The following is a 25,699-nucleotide window of genomic DNA, read 5'->3' on the forward strand; positions in this document are numbered from 1 at the left end:
CCGCAAACCACTAGTGGGTCACAACCCACTATTTGGAAAACATTTCTTTATTAAAATCACAAAGAAAAGTCATGGACAAACAGAAAAATCATATATCCATGATGTTTTTACCACTGCGACAAACCAGCAACCTTACTCATACCAGTTATACAACTGAGGGATATTTAAAAGAAATACAAGTCTTTCCCTTCCATTCTATTATTAAGAAGCTTGTCTGACTGAATTATGGTGATTATCTGACTCAAATGTGTGTAAAATTCAGGGTATCCAAACATTACTAACAAAACAAAGATTAAGGTCAAACATTCTGGATGTTTTGTTTTCTTTAAACAGTCACACAAATAATCGCACAAGTCACTCCCTGCTTGATACTGCCTGTGAACTAGTAGGAGAGGTTACTCACCTTGTGCAGTAACTGGAGTTCTGCGAGATGTGTATTGCTATGGGTGCTCCACTTCAGGTGTGCTTGCATCCGTGCACCTTTGATCAGAGATTTTTTTATAGCAATTCCCAATCGGCCCACGCTTGCACCCCACACATCCTTGTGCTCTGCACTGAAGCTATATTGGGCTGCATGGCCAAACAGTTCTCAGCTCCTTCTCCACCACAAAGACCCACTAGGTAGACTCCAAAGCAGAGGGGAAGGAGAGTGGGTAGTGGAGCACTCACAGGGACACACATCTCAAAGAAATCCAGTTATTGCACAAGGTGAGTAAACTCTCCTTCTTCAAGCAGTGTTCTTGTGGGTGCTCCACTTCAAGTGACTCCTGAACAGTACCCCCTTTATGTAGGTGGAAGATTCAGAGCAGAGTCCAATACAGAAGAGAACTGCATTGCCTAGAGCATCTGCTTTTGCTGAAGGTAACAAAGGATAATTATTAGAAAAAGTATGAAAAGATGACGAAGTTGCCGCTCTACAGATGCCTGCAATTGGTACATCCTTAAGTAAGGCTATAGATATAGATAGTGCTCTTGCGGACCGTGTTATCACTCTCAAAGAGGGCTGAATGTGACTTCTGTCAATCTTAATACAGCCAAAAATCCATTTGGATAACTGCTGTTTAAAAATGACTGAACCTTGTTTCTGTCCTCAATGGATACATGTAGTCTAGGAGATCTTCTAAATGGTTTGGTCCTATCTAGGTAGAAGGATAATGCTCTCCTGATATCTATGGCAGGGGTAGTCAGAAGGTAGACTGCAGGCCAAATGCAGACCGCCAGATGCTTTTGAACAGACCCTGAAATCTTTTTCCTTACTTATTATCATTATTATTTTATTACTTTCTCTGGAGTCTGGATCATGATTATATCTTGACCAAGAAATTTGCACCTTGACAAAAAATAATTGACTACCCCGATCTGGTATGGAATATGGGTTCTTCAGTAGTCAAGTGAGGTTCTGGGGGGAAAAAAACTGGCAGTCGAACAGTTTGATTAATATGAAATTCTAAGGACACCTTGGGTAAAAATCTTGGCTGTGCCCGTAGTGACACTTTCTCTCTGGTAAATACCATAAATGAGGGGTCTGCCATTAAGACCCCCAATCCTTCCCCCCTTAGGGCAGAAGTAATTGCTACCATGAAGATTGTCTAAATTGATAAATCTAATAAAGAACACATTGCTAGTGGCTCAAAATGATGTTTCATAAGGCAATTAAGTAGTAGCTTCAAGTTCCAGCTTGGAGTAAGATCTCTGATTTGTGGGGAGATATTCAATAAACCTCTTAGGAATCTTGTTCAAGCTGGATAAGCAAAGAATGAAAAACCCCCTACAGGTGTGTGAAAAGCTATTGCTATTGCTTAAGGAACCCTAATGGAATTCATAGAAAGACCCAGTATTTTAAGTTCCAATAGGTAATCCAATACCCTGGGAAGAGGAGAGTGAGTTGGCGAAATCTGACGACCATTACACCAAAGATAATATCCTTTCCATTTCTCAGGCTAAGCATTTATTGTTGACTCTTTTCTACTATTTAATAAAACATGTTGTACCTCTGATAAATGGGATATCTCTATTCCCGAGAACTAATTAATCATGTTTTGGAGCCTGAGAATCTGCAGGTTGGGGTGAAGTGTTCAACAATCATCCTGGGTCAGTAGGTGAGAACTGATTGAAACCTCCATGAAGGGCAAGAGGCAAGTAGGATCAAATAGGGATACCAGACTTGTCTTGGCCACATTGGTCCAATCAATATAGACAGAATGTGGCTTAATCGTATTGATAACCTTTAACAGTAACAATGTTGGTGGATAAGCATAAAGTCGTCCTTTAGTCCATGAGATGAGGAACATGACTCCTATGAATGGGGATTGAGCCCCCCTCTGGAGCAATACTTGATCCATTTTGTGTTGGCTACCGCAGCAAACAGATCAACCTCCAGGAACCCTCAGGCTTAAGAATATCTTTCAGAGGACACTGGAGTTCAGTTCCCATTTGTAATTTAGAAAGAAATGTCTGCTGAGGTCATCTGCCATGAATAGTCTGAATAGCGTGAAGGTAAAAATCTGAGATGACTATTTGGTTGGCTATGCACCAATTTCTGAGTTTTATCGCTTCAGCACAGAGAGATGGGGAATGTGCACCTCCCTGACATTTTATATAATACAGCCACATTATCTGTCATTATCTTTAATGACTTTGACTTGATTAGAGACAGAAAAGCATAGCCATGCATTTTTGACAGCTCTCAATTGCAGAAGATTGATGTGGAGAAGCTGCATTTTCCCTGTACCTTGTGATGTCCCAGATGTACCCTCCCAACCCAAAAGTGAAGCATCTGATGTTATCACCATGGTAGGGGGAATCTGCAAGAACACAACATCTGCACAGGTTTTGGTTGGGTCCTTTCACCAGTTGAGTGATTATAGTACCCATTGGGGAACAGCCAGTAACTTGCCTAGACTGTGTTTGCTTGGCTTGTAAACAGTTTGAAGCCACCTCTGCACACCTCAGAGATGTAATGTGGCATGCTGCCCTACACAGATGCAAGATGATGTGTCCCAGCAGTTGAAGACAAATCTCTTATTGTTACTTGAGGACTGCTCTTTGGGATACAAGTCTTTGATACGAGATTCACGTATGAGAAATCTGCTGGACAGTAGGTAAGCTCTGTCTGTCACTGCATCGAGGGAAGTGCCTATGAAATCCTGATGCTGGAGTGAAGTACAAACAGACTTTTTAATGTTCATTTGAAGGCCCAGATTGTGAAACAGGGAACATGTGATCTTTAATTCCTGACAGAATCTGCCAACCAATCATCTAGATATGGGAAAACAATTATACCCAGACAACACGAGTGAGCGGCAACTATTGACAGAATCTTTGAAAATATTGACTCTGAAGATAGGCCGAAAGGGAGCACCCTGTATTGGTAGTGTTCCTTGTTTACTAGAAAACGAAAAAACCTCTTTTGTGAAGTAAAATCGTGACATGAAAATATGTCTGGTTTGCGACTCCTGGACTACAAATCTCCTATTTTTAATGAAGGAATTATTGCTGGAAGAGTCACTATTCTGATTTTTTTGTTGCTTTACATATTTCTTTAGAGACCTGAGGTCTAAAATTGGCCTCCATCCTCCATTCTTTTGGGGATCAGGAAATACTTTGAATAGAATCTCCTTCCCACAAGAACTGGTTCTATTACTCCTAAACTTAGAAGAGAGGTCATCTCTTGCTCTAGCAATTGATGGTAAGGGGTCCCTGAAAAGGGAAGGGGAGGGGAGAAAAGTAGTAGAGATAGATTTGAAATGGATAGCGTAACCAGAAATTATGGCTTCCAAAACCCATATGCTGTCAGGACTCACAGCCTGCAACACAGGTAGTCTACGGGCAGTGTCATCAGTGCAACTGGCCTGAAGGAGGCTGCCTGATTAGCCATGCAACCTGACTGGCTGCAAAGGCCAGCAGTCTGGCTCTTAAGCTAGCAGCAGATCACTGGCTTCTCAATGCACACTATGCTTGCTCTTGCGTTACTCTGTTCCTGCTTTGCCTCCTGCCTTGACTCTGTCTTGCCCCTGCCTTGAACCCCACCTTGTCTGATACCTTGCTTGCTCCAGTTCCTGACCTCTGTTTATGACCCTTGACTCTGGCTCCTGACTACGGACTCTGGCTCAACCCTTGGCTTTGGTACCCAGTTCCTGCCTTCCGGTTTGACCCTTGGCTTTGCTTCCCAATGACTGATTATGGCTCTGACCCCAGGCACTAGGCTTGCTGCCACTGGCCACTAGGCCAGATCACCCTCATCTCAGTCAGCTAACATATGCTTCCATGCATCCTGAAAAAGGGAAAGGAGGCATCCAAAAGGAGGGAGGAGGGTAAGACCTTGTCAGCTGGACGGTTGAGACTCTTGACCAAGCCATCAAAACTGTCACTTGGAGGAGAATATGTAGCTGAAGGAGGTTTCTTTTTCGGTCTCTTGGCCAGGGGTTCAGCGGGTCTACGATATGTTGAATACGGAGCTGGACATGCTCATTGCACCATCTGAGATCTCCTTTTTATTTACAGGAATGTAAATCCCTAGGGATTGCAGCATGACTCTTGAGTCTTTTTAAGTGTGGAGAGCATGGGCAAAAAGAGAAGAACAACCACCGCCATCTCTGCTGATCCACCATGTAGGTCGGGGAACAACCCAGAGACCTCCCCTCTGGTGGAATCCACAGTCCAGGTCAACTCCTCCTGTGTCTGATCAGGAGTTGGGAGGTTTGGGGGGAACACGGGCCCGCCCTCTACTCCAGGTTTCAGCCCAGGGCCCTGTGGATTGCAGCTGTCTAGAGTGCCTCCTGTAATAGCTGCGTGACAGCTACAACTCCCTGGGCTACTTCCCCATAGCCTCCTCAGAACACCTTATTTATCCTCAACACAGGACCTTCCTCCTGGTGTCTGATAACACTTGTACTCCTCAGTCCTCCAGCAGCACATCCTCTCACTCCCAGCTCCTTACGTGCCTCTCCCTAACTGAAGTGAGGTCCTTTTTAAACCCAGGTGCCCTGATTAGCCAGCCTGTCCTAATTGATTCTAGCAGCTTCTTCTTAATTGGCTCTAGGTGTCCTAATTAGCCAGCCTGCCTTAACTGGTTCCAGCAAGTTCCTGCTTGTTCTGGAACTGCCTCTGTTACCATACCCAGGGAACAGGGATCTACTTAATCTGGGTCTAATATATCTGCCTCCTATCACTCTTCTGTAACTCCTGCGACTGCGGGGCCTATTTCCAATCCTCAGTCCGTTCACGCCTCCGGGCAGAGTTCCTCTGGGCGGCGTCCACCGACTCCGTTGACGCCTTTGAGGAACGGTGGGCGCTGTCCGGGGTCCTCTGCTCGGTGTCCCCGTCCGGTTCCCTTTTTTTGACCCTTTGACCGCACTCCCGTTCCTGTTCTTCATTAGTTGTCCCACGTAATCATTTGGTTTCTAGGTCCTGTGGATCCCCCCCTTAGGCTGGGGGGGGATCCTTTAGCAGTGGGCGAGCTTTGCCCGCCCACTTCCTGGATCCCAATAGGATCACTCTTCTGTAACTCCTGCGACTGCGGGGCCTATTTCCGATCCTCAGTCCGTTCACGCCTCCGGGCAGAGTTCCTCTGGGCGGCGTCCACCGACTCCCTTGACGCCTTTGAGGAGCGGTGGGCGCTGTCCGGGGTCCTCTGCTCGGTGTCCCCGTCCGGTTCCCTTTTTTTGACCCTTTAACCGCACTCCCGTTCCTGTTCTTCATTAGTTGTCCCACGTAATCATTTGGTTTCTAGGTCCTGTGGATCCCCCCCTTAGGCTGGGGGGGGATCCTTTAGCAGTGGACGAGCTTTGCCCGCCCACTTCCTGGATCCCAATAGGATCACTCTTCTGTAACCATCTGGCCTGACCCTGTCACACTAGGCAAAAAGCTCCAGCAAACAATCCCTCAAGGGGGAGGCACAAAGGAGAAGGGGCTTAACCCCTGGTTATTAATTGCATTTGTTCATTAACAATACGCATTGCTGTTTTGCAAAGGTGATGCTTCCTTTTGCCTTTCGGGACTGTGGTCTCTCACTCCCAGCTCCTTACATGCCCCCCTACTAACTGATGGGAGGTCCTTTTTAAATCAGGTGTGCTAATTAGCCTGCCTGCCACAATTGATTCTAGAAAGTTCTTAATTGGCTCCAGGTGTCTTGATTAGCTTGCCTGTCTTAATTGGTTCTAGCACCTTCCTGATTGCTCTAGGGCAGCCCCTGCTCTGGTCACTCAGGGAACAGAAAACTATTTATCCAGTGGATAGTATATTTGTCTTCTACCAGACTCCTGTACCCCACTGGTCTGGGTCTGTCACAACAGCTTTGAAACTTTACTATGCAGAAGAAAAATGTTGCTTTCCCTTTTTTTTTAAAAAGTAGTTTACATTTAACACAGTACTGTACTGTATTTTTGTGTCTCTCTGCCGCTGCCTAATTGTGTACTTTCAGTTCCAAATGAGGTATGTGGTTAACTGATCAGTTTGTAATTCTGAGGTTCCCCAGTATGACCAAAAAGACTGAGCCTCTTGTGGTCCTTCCTGAGTGGGGTGGACTTTGAATTATATTGTCTGCCTCCACTACCACCACAGATGATCAGCTTGGTAGGAGCTTAAGGTTCCAGAGATACCTGAAAGTTAAGACAACATAAGCATGCTAGCCACTGATTTTCATCAGGGAAATAGCATGTGAAGTGGAAGGAGTACAGAGAAAATAGAAATTCCAATTCCATACCTGGAACGTAATATGTTTTATTTGCCCTCTTGCAGGTAGGCACTATGGCAGCAGTGGTTTGCCAAACTGTCTTACAGACTCCATAAGAGCTTCAGTGATTGAAATAGAACTCTTCATAGATGTTGAAGTGCGTAAAATATCTAGGAGTTTATGGTGGGACTCTTGAACCTCCTCCAATGGAATCTGTAGTGTCAGCAATCTGCTCCATCAGTTCGTGAAACTGCCTTAAGTCATCCACCACAGAAGGTAGTGGAGGCATGAGAGCTACAGAAGGAGATGAGGAAATATTATCCTTATTAGTCCTTACCTCTTGCTCCTCCAAGATCTCTTCCTCTAGCATAGGTGGTAGTAAAGGGGATTGAGGAGAATGGGCTCTTCTCTGCTCCCTCTGGAGTTGCAAGGACCTTGATATACACTTTTGGTGGTAGAATTCCCACAGGTGCCAGCAAGGCCCAAATGTCATAGGTGGAAGCAGCTATCTGTGTACCTGCCATGTGGGTGTCACTTGAGGTCTATCCTCCTTTAATATATCAGTATAGGAGGTACGGCGATGTGACCTAGAATCAGGAGAAGAAATTTGCACCAAAATTTGAGAGTCTGATGAGTCCTTTTCTACATATTCTAAATGGGGAGACAGCTGTTTGGCTTCCAGAGTAGATAAGGGCCAGTGTGATACTCTGGGTGACAGAGAGAGCAGTGAGTGGGAGAGTCTTGACATTGACAAACCTTCACTTGTTAAGAGAGGAGACTCTGGCTCAGAAGATATTTTCAGATCTATAGGGTACCATAACTCTTGCAGTTCTGATGGTATCAAAGATTGAGTCGAGTGGGAACCTGTGGGACAGTTTTGGTATTGATGCAGCTGGTACCAAGCGCTTGGAATGGGATGCCCTCAGTACTGTAGGTAGGTGAGCAGTCTTTGGTACTGTTGATTTTCTTGTTATAGGTACCAAGTGTTGTTCAGGGATAGGCCTGGTTTTTTCAACCCTGTCTCTGTTGCTCTGGGTACAGGTATCCAAACCCATTGCCAAGTCTATCTTAGATGTCTGACTACTCTTTGCCGTACCAGTCTCACTTGGAGCAGGCACTGAACTCCCCTTGGGACCTGAGATCTCTGTAGCCTTCTCGTAAGATGGTGACCAGATTTTTATTGAGATTTATTCCTTACCTACTTCTGCTTAGAAATAGATGTAGATGAGGACTTCAGTACTGTAAATGTACTTGGTGCTGCGGTACCGCCTATCTCTCCACTGGTCTCCAGTGACTGAGATGTTGATGTGGACAGAGCACTAGTTGTATTGGGAAGTCTATGTATAGGAAGGTCCTCTGCTTCTGGATCCAAAGCTGGATGTAAAGATTGCTCCATCTCTAGTAGTTTAAACTTAATTTCTCTTTTTGGGGGGAAAGAGGGGGAACACCTAGCCTTGAAGGAAGTGCTGATTCTGTCTTGGGCCAAAGGCAGTTGAGAAAGAACTGAGGGTGGTTTACCTCATATAACTTCAGTGTAGAGCATGAGGTTGTGTGGGCACAAACGTGTGCAGAATGGGCACTGCTACCAAAAATCTCTGATCAAAGGCTAAGGACACAAGTGCACCCACTGAAGTGGAGCGCCCAGAGGGACACTACTTGAAGAACTGTGGGATCTATTGGAGGTGGGAAGATTAAAGCAAAATAAACAAATAAATAAATAAATAGATACTCTTTGGGCTAGATTCCAGGCTTGCTGTTATTCAGCCACTCAAACCTACCAATTACTTCACCTTCAGACCAGGAGGAATTGGCCTTATGCAGTTACTTGTGATAGGAGATAAAATATACTTCTACCATGTATAAATTTATATACAAATATATAATAGCGCACAGCTCAGGAAAGTAACATACACAAATCCGAGAGTCCAGCTATTCTCTTAGATTTGTGATTCTTGTGCCAACTGAGATAACTTGTTATATGTGTGGCAGCTGGAGATCCTGCAAACTAGAGTCATATGCAGTTGAAGGACTAGTGGCTTCAATCTCAATAGTGATGAAGCAGTAGTCTATTTCAAATTTTAACTTTGGAGTGAGGTGGGGAGCTTTTTAATTTCTACCTTTAGATTTACTAATTTATATTTATTGTGTTTGGTTTTCAAAAATATTTACCAAATGCAAGAAATTACAACTGCCAAAAAATGTTAACTGTAAGCAAGCCCACTATGCATATGTTTAGCTCCATATCAAAGGTTACTGCCTCGTGCAAAACACAGCACATGCAGAAAACATGCACATCACATATGACCAGATATATTAACGCATTTCTGACTTCTCCATTGTATTTGCTGCTTGAGCTCAGGACTTACTACCCTTCAGAGGAACTTCTCTGAACACAGCAATAAGCCACAAAGTATTTTACCTGTAGGATTGGGTCATAAGTATATTTGGTAGGAGCTTCAACCCCACCCCATCCTCTCTACACAAGGTAAAAGGACCAAAGAAGATTAAAGGGGCTTAAAAAGTCCCCATTCAGTCTGTGAGAAGATTCCTTTAGTACAAGAATTAAGGAACAAAGCTGTAAGGTTTCCTTCGAAACCCCCCCTCAACAAGCTTTGGTGTAGGAGCATGTCAGGGGCAGGGCCACAGCACAGAGTACTGCCAAGATTCTGGGCAGTGCAATAGCCCATAGGAAAGCCCCAGAAGGCTGCCATAATTTAGGCAGGCCCCCGGGGCTGCCTAAATTATGCCAATGGCCACTCCAACAGAGGGGCACAGGACCACCAGAGCACAAAGCCACCTTAGCTCCACTCCCCCTGGGCTGAGAGTTCTGCAGCACAAATTTCATTCATTAAATATAATTAAACACAGCAGCTTGAAGATTTAAAAGCAGAGCTACTTTTGGAACCAGCAACATTTGCATCTAAAACAGGGTCATTGATTTTTTTTTTTGAAGCTTCCAAATTTGTGGGACAGTCCCAAATTTTATGTGTGATTAGGATCTGCAGCTCTCTGATGGCCAAATCTTGATCCCATTATAGTCAAGGCATAACTTTTACTGAGTTCAGTCAGAATAAAATTTGGCCAAAAGAGCATCCTCCTTGATGGGAAAGAAGAGGATTATTGCAGTAAAAGGAGAGGTTTTGGGGGAAGAGAGCCCAAATAATAGCTTGCCAGCCTCTCAAAACCCTACAGCTGGCCCACTTTAGAAGTCAACATTAGGTCATGCAAGACTGTAACATATTCCTTATAATCATTAAAATAACAACTGAACTCACAGTGTAAGCGTCCTGGACTCTTGTAGCTGCATCAGTGTTTGACTCCTTTTTTTTAGATTTTTTTGTTGAATATTTTGCAAACGTTCGAACTGCTGATGCCAATAATCCATCAGACCACTCCATAGTGTTAGGATCAGTCTGTCCATACAGCTCACCAACACTGACACACTTTGGGTTTATTACAAAAGTATCCACTTTTCCTTTCTTTGGTGCATTCTGAGGTAAAGACTTTTTTTTAATTGCAGAATTTGTATTCTACTATTAGCTTAATTCTACTTCAATTATAAGGCCTTTAACCTTAATGACTAACAGATTGCAACACTATTTATACACCACAAAGGGTCAAATCTAACAATTCTTAGTGAAGCCCTGATTCAGCAAGGTACTTATGCATGTGTATAACTTTAAGCACCTGAGCAGTCCCACTGATTTAAATGGACTAACTCAAACACGCACATAAAAAGCTTGTTTTCACCCTGAGTTCTTACTCAGGGCTTGTCTATACTTGAAATGCTACAGCAGCACAGCTGCACAACTGCAGCTGCACCATTGCAGTGCTTCAGTGTAGATATTCCCTACAGCAATGATAGGGGTTCTCCTGTCGGTGTAGGTAATCCACCCTCCTGAGAAGCGGTAGCTAGGTCAAAAAAATAATTCTTGACCTAGCGCCGTTTACACTGTGGGTTAGGTTGGCTTAACTACATTGCCCAGGAATGTGGATTTTCTTTTTTACATCCCTAAGCGATGTAGCTGGGTTGACCTAACTTTTCAGTGGAGACGAGGCCTCAGTCAAATCTTCCATTAGCTTCATAAGGGGATTCAGGGACCTCGGCAACAAGGTCTGAAATGCACCACAAGTGTGTTTAATTTACATTCAAACAGCATAAAGAAGCTTTATTGAGTTTCTAAACACAGTAAGTCTGATATTAGAAAAGCCACATTATCAATCTGAGTTTTTCTATTGAAGATTAATTTAGGATTAATTTAATTTTGATATGGTGGAAATGTGAGCATAAAATATTCTACCTTCATGATAGTAGAGCTTCAAAATAACACAACACTGAACAACAAAGTATGACATTTATTTTCACACTCAGTATGTTGATTAGAATTTATATTTGTTTTCTTATTCAAAAGTAGAGCTAGGTAGTGCAATGGGTTAATGAACTAGCCATAGACTCTAGAGGCCTGGTTTCATAACTTGTTACATGTAATAAGTGAAAAATAAATATGTGGTCTATACCTAGTTCCTACTTGACATTTGCCTTTGCAAAACCAACACACAATTCTAGTAGTCTAGGACTGAAACAGCTAGACTTGTTGCAGACTTAGATTAAAGTATGTGGTAAAGCTTTCACAACCAATGCTGATACATTAGTCTGTCAGGTCTGTGAGAACCAAACATCCATAGAAATTTTAAAAAGAAAAAAATTGTTCTTTAATGGAAGAATATAAAGAAAAGCCTTGCTTACTCACCTTTCATAACTGTTGTTCTTTGAGATGTTTTGGTGAGATAACTCACATGACTGGAATACTGTGATAGACGGATATAAACAGGAAGGACAGGCGGGGCAGAAAAGGTGGGGGAGTTGCATTCTATGTAAGAGAGCAGTATGACTGCTCAGAGCTCCAGTATGAAACTGCAGAAAAACCTGAGAGTCTCTGGATTAAGTTTAGAAGTGTGAGCAACAAGTGTGATGTTGTGGTGGGAGTCTACTATGGACCACCAGACCAGGGGGATGAGGTGGACGAGGCTTTCTTCAGGCAACTAACAGAAGTTACTAGATCACAGGCCCTGGTTCTCATGGGGGACTTCAATCACCCCGATATCTGCTGGGAGGGCAATACAGCAGTGCACAGACAATCCAGGAAGTTTTTGGAAAGTGTAGGGGACAATTTCCTGGTGCAAGTACTGGAGGAACCAACTAGGGGCAGAGCTCTTCTTGACCTGCTGCTCACAAACCAGGAAGAATTAGTAGGGGAAGTAAAAGTGGATGGGAACCTGGGAGGCAGTGACCATGAGATAGTCGAGTTCAGGATCCTGACACAAGGAAGAAAGGAGAGCAGCAGAATATGGATCCTGGACTTCAGAAAAGCAGACTTTGACTCCCTCAGGGAACTGATGGGCAAGATCCCCTGGGAGAACAACATGAGGGGGAAAGGAGTCCAGGACAGCTGGCTGTATTTTAAAGAATCCTTACTGAGGTTGCCAGGAACAAACCATCCCGATGTGTAGAAAGAATAGTAAATATGGCAGGCGACCAGCTTGGCTTAACAGTGAAATCCTTGCTGATCTTAAACACAAAAAAAGAAGCTTCCACAAGAAGTGGAAGTTTGGACAAATGACCAGGGAGGAGTATAAAAATATTGCTCAGGCATGCAGGAGTGAAATCAGGAAGGCCAAATCACACCTGGAGTTGCAGCTAGCAAGGGATGTTAAGAGTAACAAGAAGGGTTTCTACAGGTATGTTAGCAACAAGGTGGTGGTCAAGGAAAGTATGGGCCCCTTACTGAATGGGGGAGGCAACCTAGTGACAGAGGATGTGGAAAAAGCTAATGTACTCAATGCTTTTTTTGCCTCCGTCTTCACGAACAAGGTCAGCTCCCAGACTACTGCACTGGGCAGCACAGTACGGGGAGGAGGTGACCAGCCCTCTGTGGAGAAAGAAGTGGTTCAGGACTATTTAGAAAATCTGGATGAGCACAAGTCCGTGGGGCTGGATACACTGCATCCGAGGGTGCTAAAGGAGTTGGCGGATGTGATTGCAGAGCCATTGGCCATTATATTTGAAAACTCATGGTGATCGGGGGAGGTCCTGGATGACTGGAAAAAGGCTAATGTAGTGCCCATCTTTAAAAAAGGGAAGGAGGATGATCTGGGGAACTACAGGCCAATCAGCCTCACCTCAGTCCCTGGAAAAATCGTGGAGCAGGTCCTCAAGGAATCGATTTTGAAGCACTTAGAGGAGAGGAAAGTGATCAGGAACAGTCAGCATGGATTAACCAAGGGCAAGTCATGCCTGACTAACCTAATTGCCTTCTATGATGAGATAACTGGCTCTGTGGATGAGGGGAAAGCAATGGACATGTTATTACTGGACTTTAGCAAAGCTTTTAACATGGTCTTCCACAGTATTTTTGCCAGCAAGTTAAAGTAGTATGGGCTGGATGAATGGACTATAAGGTGGATAGAAAGCTGGCTAGATCATCAGGCTCAACGGGTAGTGATCAATGGCTCCATGTCTAGTTGGAAGCCGGTATTAAGCGGCGTGCCCCAGGATCAGTCCTGGGGCTGGTTTTGTTCAATATCTCCATTAATGATCTGAAGGATGGGGTGGATTGCACTCTCAGCAAGTTTGCAGATGACACTAAACTGGGAGGAGTGGTAAATACGCTGGAGGATAGAGATAGGATACAGAGGGACCTAGACACATCAGAGGATTGGGCCAAAAGAAATCTGATGAGGTTCAACAAGGACAGGTGCAGAGTCCTGCACTTAGGACAGAAGAATCCCATGCATTGCTACAGAGTAGGGAGCAAGTGGCTAGGCAGCAGTTCTGCAGAAAAGAATGTAGGGGTTACAGTGGACAGAAGCTGGATATGAATCAACAGTGTGCCCTTGTTGCCAAGAAGGCTAACGGCATTTTGGGCTGTATAAGTAGGAGCATTGCCATCAGATTGAGGGACATGATCATTCCCCTCTATTAGGCATTGGTGAGGACTCATCTGGAGTACTGTATCCAGTTTTGGGCCCCACACTACAAGAAGGATGTGGAAAAATTGAAAAGAGTCCAGCGGAGGGCAACAAAAATGATTAGGGGGCTGGAGCACATGATTTATGAGGAGAGGCTGAGGGAACTGGGATTATTTAGTCTGCAGAAGAGAAGGATGAGGGAGGATTTGATAGCTGCTTTCAACTACCTGAAAGGGGGTTCCAAAGAGGATGGATCTAGACTGTTCTCACTGGTACAAGATGACAGAAAAAGGACTAATGGTCTCAAGTTGCAGTGGGGGAGGTTTAGGTTGGATATTAGGAAAAACTTTCACTAGGAGGGTGGTGAAGCACTGGAACGCATTACCTAGGGAGGTGGTGGAATCTCCTTCCTTGGAGGTTTTTAAGGCCCGGCTTGACAAAGCCCTGGCTGGGATGATTTAGTTGGGGATTGGTCCTGCTTTGAGCAGGGGGTTGGACTAGATGACCTCCTGAGGTCCCTTCCAACCCTGATATTCTATGTGTTGCTCATGTCCATTCCATTGTAGGTGTATGTGTTCACCACATCCACCAGTGCTGGAAGTTTTTCCCTCAGTGGCATCCATAGGGGACTGGCTCTGGTGCTTTCTGGAATGGCACACACATGTGCTGGTATAAGGGGCACAGCTGGCCTCCCCTTCAGTTCCTTCTTGCTGGAACTCCAACAGAGGGGAAGGAGAGTGGGTCATGGAATGGACATGAGCAACACATATTGAAGAACAACAGTTATGAAAGGTAATCGTTTTTTCTTCTTTGAGTGCTTGCTCATGTCCATTCCATTGTAGGTGAGCTCCCAAGTAGTACCTCCGGAGGCGGGTAGAGTTAATGGAGTGTCCACGGCAACACAGCTCTGCCAAAGCCAGCATCATATCTGGCCTTCTGGGTGATGGCATAGTGCATCATGAAGGTGTATACCGATGACCATGTCGTGGCTCTGCAGATGTCCTGGATGGGGACATGCGACAGGAAAGCAGCCGATGATGCCTTAGCTCTTGTGGAATGAGCTGTCATTATTGGGAGGGCACAGCCTGTTCCATCTATTAGCAAGTTCGGATGCATGTAGTGATTCAGGATGAAATCCTCTGAAAAGACACTGGGAGGCCCTTCAATCTGTCAGCCACTGCAATGAAGAGTTGAGTAGATCAGCGGAAGGGCTCGGTGAGCTCCAGGTAGAAGGCCAGGGCATGCCTGATATCTAGGGTGTGCAGATGCCTCTCCTCATGGGACGTGTGAGGCTTTGGACAGAATACCAGGAGGAAGATATCCTGGTTGACATTCAACTGCGATACCACCTTTGGCAGGAAGGCTGAATGGGGACGCAGTTTTACCTTCTCCTTGTAGAACACCGTGTATGGGGGCTCTAAGAGCTTTAATCTCAGAGACTTGCCTCACCAATGTAATAGCTACAAGGAATGAGATCTTCCACAATAAGTGTGAAAGAGAGCACGAAGCCAGAGGCTCGAAGGGAAGGCCAATGAGCCTGGAGAGGACCAGGTTGAGATCCCATTGGGGAACTAGATCCCAAAGCGGCGTGAAAAGTGTTAAGGCCTCTCAGGAACCTGACTGTCATCTCATGTCAGAATACTGATCGACCCTGGATGCGAGGGCGGAAGGCCAATATGGTCGTCAAGTGCACCTTGATCGATGAAAAGACAAGACCCTGGTGCTTTAAAGTGAAGAGGTAATCCAGGATGGATTGTAGAGACGACTGGACCAGAAAGATATTCTGCTCCGATACCCTGCAGGAGAAGCGCTTCCACTTTGCCAGGTAAGTCACTCTGGTGGAGGCCTTTCTGCTTTCTGAAAGAATCTGCCAGACCTGACTAGAGCAGGCTTGTTCTTCAAGATTCAGCCACACAGTATCCACGCTGTGAGGTGCAGAGAGGCGAGGTTCGGGTGCAGTAATTGTCCATGATCCTGAGAGAGCAGGTCCGAGCAGTTGGAAAGTGTCCACGGGGCTACTAGCGCTAAGTCCATGAGCGTGCCGAACCAATGCTGGCAAAGCCAACCTGGGGCTATCATAATGACTCCCGTCTTGTCTTGACCTTCAAGAGGACTTTGCTGATCAGTGATATTGGCAAGAAGGTATACATCAGGTCGCCCATCCATGACAGGAGAAAGGCATTGAATAACGAGCCACTGTTGAGACCCTGCAGAGAGCAGAACTGGTGACATTTTCTGTTCTGTCTGGTGGTGAATAGGTCCACTTGGGGAGCTCCCCACTTCTGGAAGAGCATCTTGACAACCTCCACGTGGAGGGACGAAGCGTGGTGAGAGAAAAAAAGGACCCGCAGACGCCAGGGAAGTTGGAGGCTTCCAGGTGGATAGCATGTTGGATATAGAAGTCCCTTCCTGAGAAAGGGCCGATGATCGAGCTCCCCCGTCTGTTGACATAGAACATGGAGGCTGTGTTGTCTGTCAATACCTGCACTACACAACCAGACAGATGGCGAAGGAACACTACACAAGCCAGGCGGATGGCCCTGAACTCTCTGATGTTTATGTGCAACGACAACGCCTCTTGACACCATAGACCATGAGTTCTGAGTGTACTGAGGCTCCCCTACTGAGGTCGAAAGCATCCGACACCAGGGACACTGTAGGTTGTGGAGTTGCAAATGGAACACCTTCCAACACCAAATCCAGGTTGGACAACCATTGCAGGGCAGTAAGTAACCGTGGCGGGCTAGTGAGGAGCTTGCCAAGTGATGCCAGCCACATCTGGAGGGATCTGAGCCATAGTCTTGCATGCTGGATAACGTAAGTGCATGCCACCATGTATCCTAGCAGCCTGAGACAGAGCTGGGCTGTAGTGAGCGGGTGGGCGGTGACTTGGGCAATCAGATCTGATATTGCCCCAAACCTGGCTTTTGGCAGGAATGCTCTGGCTTGGGAAGAGTCGAAGACTGGTCTGATAAACTGTCTTCTGCACCAGGACCAATGTTGATTTTTGTTCATTTATCAACAGGTGCAGCGCTTGGCAGGTGGCTTGTAGCACCGCAACACTGCACTGGACATACTCCCTAAACTGGCCCTTGATAAGCTAGTTGTCGAGATATGGGTAGATCTGGATACCCCTATGTCTGGGGTAGGCTGCGACCTCTACCATGCACTTTGTTAACACTTTTGGTGCTGTCGCTAGGCCAAATGGGAGCACTCTGAACTGGTAATGAGTCTGCCCAATTACAAACCATAGGAACCTTCTTTGGCCATGAAAAATTGAAATATGAAAATAAGTGTCCTTCAGGTCAAGGGCGGCATACCAGTCTCCAGGATCCAGGGAAGGGATGATGGAGGCTAGGGAGACCATGCATAACTTCAACTTCTTGAGATATTTGATGAGGTCTCACAAATTGAGAATGGGACATAGACCCCCCCACCCCCCTTTGGCCTTTGAAATCAAAAAACAGTAGGAGTAAAATTCTTTCCTTCTCAGATGCTGGGGAACATCCTCTTTGGCTCCCACCCGCAGGAGCGGCATTGGATCCCGATTGCAGACTGGGAGGTTACTGTTGGGTGCACCCTCAAAATGCCTGCTTGTTACCCGGCTGGTGGTGAGTGGAGCCCAACTGAGCAGAGGAGGTCAGCGGTTGGCCCTCGTGGCACTTATAGCCCTGGCCCGTCTTATGGTAGCACTCCAACCTGGACTGGCTCCCGAAACTCTGGGTCTGCTGCGGTTTGAACTGCTTTCTTGCAGGCACAGGCATGTGAAGACCCAGGAAGCGCAATGTAGCCGGGGAATCTTTTGGACCATGCAATCTGTTGTCTGCTTGGTCCGAGAACAGCGCCAGGACATCAAAGGGGTGGTCCTGGATTGATTGCTGAACCCTCACTGGGAGCCTGGATCCCTGTTGCCAAGACGCCCTTCTCATGGACATGGCCAAACCCATCGTCCTGATTGCGGAGACCGCTGCATCTGAGGCTGCTTGGAGAGCAGCCCTCGCCAGTGTCTTGCCCTCCTTGAGAATGGCCAGGAACTCCTGCTTAGAGCCCTCTGGCAAAGAGTCCAAAAACTTGGCCATGGATTGCCAAGTGTTATAATCGTATCCACCAAGCAGGGCTTGGTGGGTGGCCACCCACAATTGGAAGCTGGCAGTCGAATAAATCTTTCTGCCAAACATATCGAGCCTCTTTGCATCTTTGTTCTTAAGGGTCAAACCAGGTTGCCCCTGCCTGTCACGCTCACTGGCAGCGGATACAACCAAAGAGCTCAGGGAGGGGTTGGTGTAAAGGTATTTGAAGCCTTTAGCTGGGACATAATATTTCCTCTCTGCCCACTTGGAGATGGGGGGGGGGCGGGAAGACAGGGAGGAGGGAATTTGCCACAAGGCCTTGATTAACTTTACCACCTCCTCGTGGACAGGCAGAACCACCATAGAAGGGGCTGCTGCACTCAATATGTCAAATAGGGTGTCCGAAGGTTCGGACAACTCCTTGGCCCGCAGCCCCAGGTTTGCTGCAACTCTTAAGTAGCTCCTGCTGAGCTTTGACATTGTCCTGGGGAATCATATAGGAGGGCCCCGTCAACGCCTTATCAAGTGAAGAGGATGAGGAAGTGGGCACAGGTGGGTCGATCAACTGCATATCCGCTGCCGGGGGATCCTTGGCTGAGGCTGACTACCCCTGGACACCCTGCTCTGACTCCTCTTTTGAGTCTTGGGGTGGACGGGAGACTGTCGCCGATCGCTTCTCAGACGTCCCTGAGACTGATCACTGCACGTGCTCCAATATCTGAGGGAACCCCCAAGGGTTCCAGAACTGCCATGGAGCCGTCCACTGGCCCTGAGGCCAAGCGCTTGCTGGCAGTCCCAGGGGAAATCCTGATGAAACTGGCAGGTGACCTTGGCCCGCGGGCACTACGAGCTCCTCGCCTTCCAAGTCTGAGGAGGAAGAGACTTGTCTTGGGGACCAAGGTGGTACCACTACCGCCTCTTTGCCCTTTCCATGCTGGCCGTCCCTGTGCTCATCCCCTGGGGACTGGTGCTGGCATGTCAGAACTTGTTGGGTCCTCTGGTGACAGCACTCAGTGGATCAGTGATGGTTGCCCAGTGATAGATGACTCACACTCTGGAAACGGTGCCAGGGCTCCAGTGACCGGGAGCCCGAAGACCTCCATCATGACTTCAGAGATTGGCGTCGGGCTGCTGGAGACCGGTATTGTCAATCTAGAGGCTGGCGTTGAGACTCAAGGAATTGGTGCCATGAGGCTGGAGAGTGATGCAGACACTCAGGAGACCAGTGCTGGGCCACTGGGGACTGCTGGCGTGCCTTGGGAGGTCTGTGCCAGATAGCTAGCAAACGACGCTGGGATTCTGGAGAATGGTGCCTGGCAGTGGCGGATTTAGAGTTAGTGGGACGCTGTGTGCAGCTTCATTTTTGTCGCCCCTTATTGGGACCCAGCCAAGAAAAACAACACTCTCTCTTATCTCCCGCCCCACCCCCATTTTACATTCTTTTTTTCTTTCTCCTCCTCCTATAAGTAATCGGAAGTAAATGAAAATAAAGTGAGGTACCTTGATTGTTTTTGTAGTCTAACTTATTTTTCCAGAGACCACTTGAAAATCGCTGAAGGTCTCAGCAGACCACTTAATGATCTTTCCAAATATTGTTTGTACCGTTAGCTAACTATTGTAAAGCGCTTTGGATAAGAGCACTTTATAAAAAATGTAAAAAAACATTGGGTTGTAGGGTCAGGCCATGACTTAGGGTGTGGGAGGGGCCCACTCAGGGCTGGGGGTGTAGGGTCTGGGAGGAAGTTAGGGTGCAGAAGCAGGCTGGGGGTTCGGGTGCAGGGTCTAGCCAGGTGTTAGGGTGCGGGAAGGGGCTCAGGGCTGGGGCAGGGGGTTGGGGTGTGGAGCGCTTACCTGGGGCAGCTCCTATTTGGTGCAAGGAGTGCAGGTGGGGATGTGGGGGCGTTCAGGACTCAGGTTGGCAGGAGGCTGGAGGTGTGAGGGAGTGCACAAGTCAGGGAGGGCACGGTGTGTGTGAGGGGGTTGCAGGAGTCAGGGAGGGCAAGAGGCTGTGTGAGAGGGGTGCAGGAGTCATGGCTGGGAGTGTGTGAAGGGGTTGCAGGAGTCGGAGTGCAGGTGGCTGTGGGTGTGTGAGAGGGGTGCAGGAGTCAGGGCTGGGAGTGTGTGAAGGGGTTGCAGGAGTCAGTGAGTGCAGGTGGCTGTGGGTGTGTGAGAGGGGTGCAGGAGTCAGGGCTGGGTGTGTGTGAGGAGGGTGCAGGAGTCAGGGAGGGCAGGGGGCTGAGGGTGTATAAGGGGGTGCAGGAGTCACAGCTGGGGGTGCAGGGTCTGGGAGGGAGTTAGGGTGCAGCAGCGGGCTGGGGGTGGGGGTGCAGGGTCTGGCCAGAAGTTAGGATGCAGGAGGGGGCTCAGGGTTGGGGTGGAAGGTTGGAGTGTGGAGCGCTTACTTGGGACAGCTTCCATTTGGTGCAAGGGGTGCAAGTGGGAATGGGGTGTGTGTGCAGGAGCTCCCGTTTGGAGCTCAGGGTGGGCATGTGGGGGTGTGGGCTGAGGTCGTGGGGGTGCTCCCAGTCCCCTGCCCTGAGCGGCTCACGGCGGGGGGGTATGTGTAGGGGGATTGCGGGGGCCTCGCCTTTGCTCCATCCTTCCCCAATTCCACCCCGCCTCTTCCCTGCCTCCTCCCCCAAATGCACTGAGGCCCCGCTACCCCCCCTCCCTCCCAGAGCGACCTGAGCACCGGCAAACAGCTGTTCGGCAGCAGGGGCAGTGCTGGGAGGGAGAGGGAGGGTCGGAAACACAGCATGCTCAGGGAAGAGGCGGGGAAGCGGGGAGCCTGGCTGCCAGCGGGTGTGGAGCCTGCAGCAGGAACTCCAGGAGCCTGCAGGACCAAGCTTCTGCCCCCACAGCTACCTGGCCACGGGGCCCCCTATTGTTGGGGTGCCCCGTGCCAGGGCACCGTGTTTTACTGTAAATCCACCTCTGGTGCCTAGAGTCCAAGGAGTGGTGCTGGGAGCTCTGGCAGGCCAGCTGGCTTGTGTTGGAGGGCCGACAGCACAGCTCTGGAGACTGCTGGCGGGATGCCACCTGTGGTGGTGCCAGGCAGCAGTGCCATGCAGATGGTGATCGTTTTAAGGGCCCCAGGGCAGGATTGCCTCTCAAGCGGGCAACTTTTCTCACAGGCATTGGCAGCACCGGGAGGGACAATATGTCCTTAAGCAGCCTGAAAGTCCTCTGGTATGGATAGCACTACCAGGTGCTGGATGCCTCTGCTGCTTCCCAGGGTGTTGGGCAGGTCCCGGAGGGGGCTCGACAGATCAGCTGGTGATACTGCAGCCTGGCTGCACTCTGGAGGGGATGAGCTGCACCACGTGGGTCTTTGCTCACCTCTGGCTTTCTCCTTCCCTTTATGGGACATGGGAGACCGCCCGATCCAGGTGTGTTTCTTCTGCTTCTTTGCAGGCACTGGAGATGGGGATCGGTGCCGTTCGGATGTCAGGGCCAGTGCCACACTCCGCACTGATGCGGAGGTCCTTGGAGTGGAATCTGATCTGGCTGGCTCCATAAGGAGCACTCGAAGTTGAATGTCCCACTCCTTTTTAGTGCGCAGCTAACTTCTGCAAATGGGACACTTGTCGCTTACGTGGGTTTCCCTCAAGCACGTCAGACAGCTTTGGTGGAGACTGCTGATGGACATAGGTTTTTCACAGCGCTCACAAGGCTTGAAGCCCAGGGACTGGGGCATGCATCGTCCCTGGGCTAAATCTCATAGGAGACTAACTTATTCTATACTTACACAAAGGGAACTAATAAGAACTACACTAGAAACTACTCTCAACAATTATATACAGCGAAAAACAACACTGGAAGAGTCAAAAACTTGCCGAGGCAAGGGAATGTTCCAGCACCATCACTGGCGGTAAGAAGGAACTGAAGAGGAGGGGGGCGGCAGCGGTCCTTATACCGGCACATATGTGCGTCACTTCAGAGGGCGCCAGAGCCCATCTGCTTTAGATACCACTGACGGAAAAACTTCCAGCACCGGTGCATGTGGCAAGCGCACACACCTACAGTGAAATGGACATGAGCAATCACTCAAAGTAGTAGTAAATTTCTGGCCAATTTAAAAAATGTATACTTACCCAAAAGACTAGAATAAGATCATTTTAATGAACTAGCAGTTAAATGTAAAATATCTGTATAAAAAAAGAAGAGTGATTTATGCTTCAGACTTCTTTACATAAATCTTTTGTGGCACTGACTTCCAGATTTGTCATTGCCAAGTCCTGCTGCACCATACATGACTTTTTTTTTTGTGGTTCAGTATCATGCAATAAATTCTTAATTACAATATTGTTACTGGGTTACCCCTTATCTAAAATAATTTACATTTAAAAGGCTAACTAAAAAAATTAAATTTTACTGCAAGATATTGACATTCTTTAATAAAAATGGGAGCATAAAGTATGTATTCTTTTTGAAATATAAATTGATCTCTTTCAGTTTTCTTAGCTGAAAAGTGTATGTCTGATTAATTAATTCTAAACGATAAATAAGGGACTAGATGACTTAAGGAATTGGTAATGAGACATGAAGTGTTTCATTACTAGGTTATTACTGGCTCAAATCTCGCAAAGGTCTGTAATTACTAAAAGTTGTCTCAGTCCGTTTTCTAGTAGACAACTACCCATATCACTGATATATTTGAGCGCACTAGTGGCAGTCAATAGACAGGCCAAGGTCTGAATGAATAAGCATGAAGAACAAATTACCTCTCAGCCACAGGGATGGTCTACCTAGGTCAAGGATTGAGGCTCAAAGATTGAGTGTAGTGAGGAAACTTGCATTGAAACTTGCTATTCTCACCCCCACACTTCAGAGTGCAATTTTCGAAAGTGCCTAAGAGACTTAGGCATCCAACTCCTATTGACAATTGAAGTTAGGCATCAAACTTTCTTGGGCACTTTTCAAAATACTCTCCCCAGGGTATTAATGATATTAATGTGTTACTTTCCCAAAGCACTCAATTTAAAAAAAGAAACAAATATGGATCTTTACTGATAAATTAGTTTGCTGGAAAAATTATGATCTATGCAGAATTATGAACCAGGCTTTAAAATAAATGCCCTTCAACATTAAAAATTAAACTAAACCCAGCAGCTTAAAACTAACATGTAAGAGCAGATATTCAAATATCTTACCTGCAAAACACCATCATTTTTTGAAATTTTTTCCAAACGTAAAGTTGGTAAAATTACCAAGGCTTTTTCTAAAATTGTTCTAACAGTTGTCTTCCCTCCACCTGTAGGGCCTACTAACATCACACCAACCCGAGCCTGAAAACACATTTGCAAAGATCAGCTCATTTCTAAGTGGCACTGGAGCTTATTCCTAAAATGATAGACTATGAGAAAAAAAATTCAATGATTTAGCGTGTGTGCAATTTTAGAATTCTGATATGAATTTGATTTTGTTCTGAAAAATAATTTTTCTTTCTACTACAATATTAATTTTGTAGTTCTCAATAGGCTTGTGATTATATTAGGATCTTTTGGATACTGTCACAAATCTTCAAAGAATCTCTGGACTTGTACCTCAAATTCAAGGCATTTGTCATATTAACACATGTTCTGCTGTACTTACCAGAATTTGATTGTGAAACTGTAAAACTTTTTCTATCTGAGATTCCCAAGGCTGCAAACATAACTGTTGCATTGCAACAGCTACTGCTTTCTAAGATTTAAAAAAAATAAAATAAAAATCACACAGTTAGCACAGTAATAGTACTTAAAAGAAATTAAAAGGTAAAGTGACTGCTTCGGCAGCACATGCATTTTCCTGAAAACATTTTTAGGAAGGCAGCAGTATCAGCAGCTGAAGAAATTAGAAAAGTAGGTGATTTCCACAATACCAGGGGCTGATATTCCTAAAAAAAGTTTAAATAAAATAGGTTATTGTATCCCCTAAGAACATACAAATGTTTCTGATGCATGCTAGAATGCAATTAACAAGATCATAAAGAAATCTCTGATTGGAATTGCAATTCCAACTATAATGCTTAAATATCACATGTATCCGGTTTAGCACAGCTCAAATTGACAGATAAAATGGAACAGATTAAATTATTAACCTAGTAGTTTCTTTCTTTTACTTAGTCCTTCAGTGTCATGACCTTGTCACAGATCTTCATAAAAGAGTTCCTTTATTTTCTATGGGCAAAGACACATGCTCAGAATTTCCAGTTATTTGAATTACAATACTGTACACATCTTAACTCCTAAGACATGAAACATGTTAACTATAATATCATGGAAAATGAAAAGAGAGGGTTACTCATCTTGTGCAGTAACTGAGGTTCTTCCAGATGTGTGTCCCTGTGGGTGCTCCACTTCAGGTGTCCGTGCATCCCGGCGCTGCTGATCAGAGATTTTCGATACCAGTGCCTGGTTGGGACGTGCGTGCGCAGTAACCATCTCATGGTACCATTGGCGATTCAACTAGCACTCGCGTGTCCTAACTCCTCGGTTCCTTCTCTACTGTAGAGTCCTTACTGCAAACTCTGAAGTACAGGCAAGGAGGGTGAGTAGTGGAGCACCCAGAGGGACACAGATCTCGAAGAACCTCAGTTACTGCACAAGGTGAGTAACCCTCTCTTCTTCTTCGAGTGTTGTCCCTGTGGGTGCTCCACTTCACATGAATGTAAAGCAGTGCCCTCATGAGGATGGAAGGGACTTGGGAGTGGAGTCAATTGCTGAGGCTAGTACAGTGACGCCTAGTTATGTATCCAAGCTGGAGCCAAGAGTGATTGCACAGTGGTTCACGAATGTGTGTTCAGAGACCCAGTTGGCTGCCCCGCAGATGTCTAGAATAGGAAAATTGTGTAGAAATGCTGTGGAGGTAGCTAAAGCTCTTGTCGAGTGGGCTCTGATGCCCAGAGGGACTTCAGTGTTATGTAGTGAATAGCATGTATGGCTACAGCTGGATATCCATTTGGATAATCTTTGAGTTGATATGGCAGAATCTTTTGATCATTCTGTTGTTGATACAGAGTCTAAGAGATTTACGGAATGGCTTCATTCTGTCTAGGTAAAAGGCTAAGGCCCGGCGCACTTCCAGTGTGTGCAGGATTGCCTCTTGAGCATTAGTGTGTGGTTCTAGGTGGAATGTAGGTAAGTGAGCCAGTTGGTTGAGACTGAAGATGATATTTTGGGCATAAACTTAGGATGTATTCTAAGTGTGACTTTATCCTTGAAGAATATTGTGTATGGGAGTTGAGCCATGAGAACCCCTATTTCACTAACTCTTCATGCTGATGTAATCGCGAACAGGAATGCCACTTTCACAGATAAGTGAAGTAATGAGCATGTGGCTAAGGATTCGAAAGGGGCTCTGGTTAGACTTTTGAGAACCAGATTTAAGTCCCACATTGGTGTGGGTTCTCGGCTGGCTTGGCACACATTCTGTATGCCTGTTAGGAATCATTTAGTAATCGGGTGGGTGAATACTGATGTCCCATCTACTTGTTGATGGAAGGCCATGATGGCCGCAAGGTGAACTCTAAGCAAGCTCGTAGCAAGCCCTGAGTTCTTTAGGGATAATAAATAATCCATGATTAGTGGAAGTGGTGCTCGGCTTGCAGCTGTTTGTTTTGGCATCATAGGAAGAATCTTTTCCATTTTTGGAGGTAGATAGTGCGTGTGCTGTGTTTCCTGCTGTTTAACAACACTTGTTTTACCTGTTCTGAGCACGTTAGTTCATTGGGGTGGAGCCAGGCCTTCGGGTGAAGTCTCTTCGGGTCCGGATGGAGGACTTGACCATCGTCCTGAGAGAGAAGATTCCGTAGGCGAGGGAAAGTGAACAGTTTGCAGATCACCATGCATGACAGGTAAGGGAACCAAGTCTGTCTGGGCCATGTCGGTACTATGAGTATTATTTTGGCTCTGTCTGTTTGTATTTTGTGCATCACTCTGAAGATCAGAGGTATCGATGGAAATGTGGATAAGAGAGGAACTCTCCATTTGATGGAGAAAGCGTC

At 46.5% G+C, this 25,699-nt stretch overlaps 1 protein-coding gene across 1 annotated transcript in view; it reads right to left on the reverse strand.

Annotated features, from left to right (window-relative positions):
• DNAH14 (dynein axonemal heavy chain 14) overlaps nt 1-25,699 on the reverse strand; it is a 467,695-nt gene that overhangs the window by 232,749 nt on the left and 209,247 nt on the right. Inside the window, 5 exon segments of the mRNA XM_074947623.1 lie at nt 779-855; nt 3,032-3,152; nt 9,949-10,164; nt 22,866-23,000; nt 23,308-23,397. Of these exon segments, the coding sequence (XP_074803724.1) occupies nt 779-855; nt 3,032-3,152; nt 9,949-10,164; nt 22,866-23,000; nt 23,308-23,397 (639 nt within the window).

This window comes from Natator depressus, chromosome 3 (assembly GCF_965152275.1).
Source record: "Natator depressus isolate rNatDep1 chromosome 3, rNatDep2.hap1, whole genome shotgun sequence".
In the NCBI taxonomy this organism is placed as follows: Eukaryota; Metazoa; Chordata; order Testudines; family Cheloniidae; genus Natator; species Natator depressus.